The 5,740-nt window shown below is 44.5% G+C and overlaps 1 protein-coding gene across 1 annotated transcript in view; it reads left to right on the top strand.

Moving 5' to 3' along the window:
* Arhgef33 (Rho guanine nucleotide exchange factor 33) overlaps positions 1-5,740 on the top strand; it is a 76,346-nt gene that overhangs the window by 20,084 nt on the left and 50,522 nt on the right. The window contains exons 2-3 of the mRNA XM_026785837.1: positions 2,501-2,610; positions 4,304-4,353. Coding sequence (XP_026641638.1) covers positions 2,586-2,610; positions 4,304-4,353 — 75 coding nt within the window. The 5' untranslated portion in view covers positions 2,501-2,585. The remainder of the gene's footprint in view (positions 1-2,500; positions 2,611-4,303; positions 4,354-5,740) is intronic.

The following is a 5,740-nucleotide window of genomic DNA, read 5'->3' as shown; positions in this document are numbered from 1 at the left end:
CACACACACACACACACACACACACACACACACACGTGTGGACGTGATCTCATGAGGACAGAGAAAGGCACGGAAGAATAGCAGAGATGGGTGTCAGTAGGGGCTAGGGAGGAAATGAGCAGAATAAAAATAGGGCATAAATAATAGCAATCCAATACTGAAATTAGATAAAATGCCATGCTACAAGGGAAGAGGAAATAGTAGCTAAAAAATCCTAGTTATTGACGTAAAGGTCGTCGGACAATGTAAGCAAAAATGATGGCGGTTGTTCAAGCAGAAGCCTTGTACGTGTTCCCACTGTGCTTTCCAAGTGTGTTTCTAACCAAAGCACTGAGTTTTTATTAGGGGTTTCATTGAGGTTAAACCTCTGGGAATGAGGAGTCAGAGTCAGAGGGCACAAAGCCCCATGAAGCCTCCTCAGATGCCATAGTAAACCATCGGCTCAGGTGTTTTGATAGGATTGCCACTCACTCCAGGTACAGATTATTATGAAGATACTGCTTTGGCCCCATAGGCTGGTAGGAGGGGAAAATCTCCCCTACCCAGAACATGGAAATCCTGAAGGCCACAAAGCTGAAGGGCTGTTTGAAACATATGACATCCCATGAAACAGGTGTAGGGGACGCGTCCACACAATTCCTGATAAACATGGCTAGGTTCCAGTGCCTCTGTCCACCCCCACCCCCCGTTCGACCTCAGGTCTAAGTGGTTCAGTTTGTACCATGCAAACCATCCCTCTCTTGCTATGAGCAGTCAAGGAGTTTATGTCTTGAGATCAGTGGGCACACAGATGTGCATCTGTGAGCTTTCTGACTCCAGAGCTCTGAAATACACACATTTTCCTTCCACTTAGGACATGGAGTTTTGTTTGCCTGTTTCTAAATAGTTACAGGTCACAAAACTAAATCCTCAGGAGTAGATTAACCATAACAATTTAGCTTTACATATTTCAAGATTTTCCCCTCCCCAGAAGAGCAACAGAGTTACACCTAACAATAATTTAAAAACTTTGTGGAGGCAATAAAGTTGAAGCTTGGTCAGTAGAATGCTTGCCTAGCATGCATGAAACCCTGGGTTCAATCTCCAGCACCAACCAACCAACCAACCAACAAACAAATAAAACAAACCAAAAAACCTCAGACAAACCTAGCTAGGCTGGCACATTACTGGAACTGAGCATCCAGAAGGTAGAGGGTAGAGAGAGGACCAGAACTTCAAGGTCACCTTGGCTCCATAGTGTTTAAGGCCGGTCTGAAGCTCTTGTCTATGAAGGAAAAAGAAAAGAAAGAAAGAAAGAAAGAAAGAAAGAAAGAAAGAAAGAAAGAAAGGAAGGAAGAAAGCGTTGTTATGCTCTGTGTCATATGTCCCATCTAGCCTGAGATGTTGGAGACTAGGAGAACCTGGCACCTTCAGTCTTTGTCGTGGAAAGCTCAGGAGGTGGAGGGATTCACCAAAGACAATAAAGGGTTAAAATACTGAAGGGGAACTGCAGAATGACTAAGTGAGGCCCAAGGGGTATCTTCTCCACTCATTTGAGTTAGGTTGCTTTCTGAACTTGCAGCTTCATGCCCAGTGTCACAACCCGGCAGCCCGCTTTGTTATGCATATCCGGGGTGCTAAGGAAGCCACCAAATGCTGAAAATGTGACTAGAAACAGGCTTTCTTTCTTAGCTTCTCCTTCTTAATGTCATTTCCCTAAGCAGCAACTTGCTAATAAAGTTAGTAGGTCTTAATTAATTAGTTGGATCTGAAGGAGAATATAGCAGATTAAAAACTACTGTATTGTCAGGTGGTAGTGGCACACACCTTTAATCCTAGCACTCGGGAGGCAGAGGCAGACAGATGTCTAAGTTCAAAGTCAACCTGGTCTACATAGCAAGTTCCAGGACAGTCAGGGCTACACAGAGTACTGGGGTTAAAGGCATGTACCACCACACCCAGTTAAGTTTATATTTTTTAAAAATAATTTATTTTGGGGGCTGGAGAGATGGCTCAGAGGTTAAGAACACTACCTGATGTTCCAGAGGTCCTGAGTTCAATTCCCAGCAACCACATGGTGGCTCACAACCATCTGTAATGAGATCTGGTGACCTCTTCTGGCCTGCAAGTATACATGCAAGCAGAACACTGTATATGTAATAAATAAATATATATTTTAAAAAATAATAATTTATTTTTATTTTATGTGCATTGGTGTTTTGCCTGCATGTATGTCTGTGCGAGGATGTCGGATTCCCTGGAACTGGAGTTACAGACAGTTACGAGCTGCCATGTGAGTGCTGGGAATTGAACCTGGGTCCTCTGGAAGAGCAGCCAGTGCTCTTAACTGCTGAGTCATCTCTCCAGCCCCTAACTTTAAGTTAGAGATGTACTGAATCTAGTAATTTGTTCTCCTGAAATTGCTTAGCTTTAAGCTGTGTATGGTATTACAAGCTAACCCATGAAGCTAGTCTAGTATCTTCATCAGTACTACCGGATTCCTTTATTCTTTGATTGGCAGGTGCAGGGAAGGGGCGGTGGCCTGATCCAGGACGATGACGGTGCAGTGCTGAAGAGTGCGCTGGAGGAGAGAAGCAGCGGACACCATGGAAAAAACCAAAACAAAGCAAGGTCAGATCTCCATCTTGCTTTGGAGCTCGGGAGTCAGGAAATGCAGGAGTTGACCTGTCTGGCCACTGTTTCCAAATGTCATTTTTTCATCCTCACCTTGGAGACCTTGAAAAACACAGACTTGCTGGAATGCAGAAAAGGCCAAGGATGTAACACGTGGCTTGAGTCCTTCTCTTTCCCCCTCAGTGTTGACTTTAGTACTGACTCAGACATGTTGACTAAATAAGGTGTATGTCTCTAATAGCCACCCAGCACCTGCTAGGCTCTCCTAGGAGAACAAGTGAATTCCCCTGTCCTGTTTAAGAGCAGAAGCCACATCCAGAAGTTACTCCGTTATCGTTCCCAATGGAGAAAGCAGCTACAAAGAGTGGTCAAGCGACAGCTATGAAGTGAGGTCCCGGTCCACGTGTCTCAGTCTTGGCTCTTGCCCTTTGTTTGGACATAAATAAATGGGCTAAATTGTCCCTATTCAAGTTTGCATAAGGAGGCTTGGTAACCCCAAACCATTGGAATTTTATAGGGACATCCTCTACCAAGTGCAAACTCTAGGCTGAGTGATACCTTAGTTAGGACTTTACCATACGGAGGCTGGCTCCTCTAAGGAGGGCTTTTGTACCAGTGTGTCTAAGGAAAACAATACACACATGCATGAGCCAAAGGCTTGCAGGCAGGAGTTTCGGGAGAGTTGTTTGCTTCCTGCAATGTGACCTTTGTGCGATGTGACCCTACATGTAGCAGCAAAATGGTTGAGCAAGTGCCCATAATTCCATTTTCCAATTGATCGTGGCAGGGAAGTCACAGCAGGGGGTGCCTGAGAGAACAAGCCACGTCACAGCCACACATAAGAGCAGAGAACAACACAATAATGCTTGCCCTCAAAACCTGTCCTTTCTTTAAAAAAAAAAGTTTTTAAAAATGTGTATGATGCTCTGCCTGCATGTATGTATGTGCACCACATGTATACTTGGTGCCTGCAGAGGTCAGGAGAGAACATCATATCCCCCAGGACACATGGCTGTGAGCTATCATGTGGGTACTGGGAACCAAACCTGTGTTCTCTGTAAGGTCTGCAAGGGCTTTTAATGCCCGAGCCAACCCTCCAGCCTCTTGCTCTCTCCTCTGTATACAGTTCAGGATTTCCACTCTGCTCAGGGAATGGTCCCGCAGCAAATTAACACGAGTCTTTCCTCGGGAATTAACCTAACCAAGACAATCCCTCAAGGACATTTTTGGAGGCCAGCCCTAATCTAGACAGTCCCTCACAAGTGTGCATAGGGGTTTGCCTCCTAGGTGAGGAGTTGACAATTACTATCAAGCATAACCCTGGCAAAGAGCAGATGTCAGCTCAGATAAACTTCAGTCAGCCCTAAAGATATCAGGGAGACACCCCCAAGACATCCCCTTCTAATCAATTAATGACTGCCAATCTCTGAGTTCCCTTTTGTGTCAAGAAAAGGTTTTTTTTTTTCCTACTATGATAATTTTATCAGGTAGGAATTGTTTGGCCATCAACGGGTATAAATATGAGTATCACTGGCATCACTAGTTTATTTTTTGATCCAGAATCTTCTGGTTCTTGTCATCCAGGCACAGTTAGAGGATCCTCGAATGTGTGTGTTCCTCCCTGTGTCCAGAGACAGTAGGAAGGCACAGCGCGAGTTGTGTCGTTGAACAAAGCTCTTTCTTCCCGCAGGAGAGAATGAACACATGCCGGTGAATAACCCTTCCACCCAGATTTACCAGGTAACAACAAACGCCTTCCTGTGAATGTTGTCATTCCAATAGTGGTGACTGCCCTTCACACACAGCGAGTCTTAACACTTAGGTGTGTCCACATGTATCCTGACACTTGTTCGCTTAACAAGGCCAAGGTACAGGTAGGGCAGAGGCCACTCACATTGTACCTTTGAGAGAACTGGTTGATGGAGGAAAAGTTATTCTGTTTGTAAAATACAGCAGCTGGGTATTGCAGGAGGTCCTATGGGCGCCAATTGAAGGCGTAAGTCACAAACAATGCCACACCAGTTTGGAATTATGATTAATAGGGTGATATTTATTTAAAGGGGAAAAAACTTACAGATCACTACAGCCTTCTGCGCAACCAGGAAGGAAGTCTAGTCGCCGGCGGAGCAGGAAGTGAAGAGAGAAGTGTAGAGGGAAGTGGCTGCTTTTTTAAAGGAAGAGAGACCACGCCCCAATGGGCTGGTATCTCAGCGGCTATAGGCTGGAGGAGTGGAAGGACCTCCCGCAACAGCTGGGGGCTGGAGAGATGGCTCAGTTGTTAAGAATACTGGCTGCTCTTCCAGAGGTTTTGAGTTCAATTCCCAGCAACCACATAGTGGCTCAAAACCATTCATGATGAGATCTGGTGCCCTCTTCTGGCCGGGCATACACGCAGGCAGAACACTGTATACATAATCAATCAATCAATCAATCAATCAATCAATCAATCAATCAATCTTACATCAACAAAAACCACAGCACCCATACCCCACCTCAGCTCTGCTTCTCGCCTATGCCACTGTCACTGTGGTCATCATACCAGGCAATGGCATTGCCATCAGAGAGAACACAGGAAGAGCCACCTTTTTTTTTAGCCAGGTGTAGTGGCACACACCATAAGACCTAACACTGGGAACTGTAAGACATGAGTTTAACTCAAAGCTAGCCTAGATTACATTGTGTGATGTTTGGGAGAACTGAGAATTAAGAGTTAGGAGCATGACATTTGTTTAAGTATGATGACAGGGAAAAAAAATTAAGTTCGTTTTTAGCTATGGCAACAATTAGATTCTTTACAATGACAAGCATTCTAGCAGGTTGCCCCAATTCTGCAAATAGAATTTATTTGGCTTCTATCTTCCAACCAGAAATTGAATTAAAGTTCTGTCCTTAGCAATCATGGATGTTTACGCTGCCGTAGTTTGTCTTGTAAAGGCAGTTTGAGCTTTGTGCTTCTCTCTAGACTTAACACTGTGATCTGGAATACAGGAGAAAGAACTGACAGAGTTTAGCAAGCCTTGGGGGGAAATAGGCTCTTTTTTTTTAACATTTGTTTATTTACTTATTAGTGTATGTCTATGTGTGCATGTGTGTAGCATATGTGTGGCTAGTGTATGTCTATGTGTGT

This window comes from Microtus ochrogaster, linkage group LG3 (assembly GCF_000317375.1).
Source record: "Microtus ochrogaster isolate Prairie Vole_2 linkage group LG3, MicOch1.0, whole genome shotgun sequence".
NCBI lineage: Eukaryota > Metazoa > Chordata > Mammalia > Rodentia > Cricetidae > Microtus > Microtus ochrogaster.
This window is presented reverse-complemented; position numbering and strand designations above follow the sequence as displayed.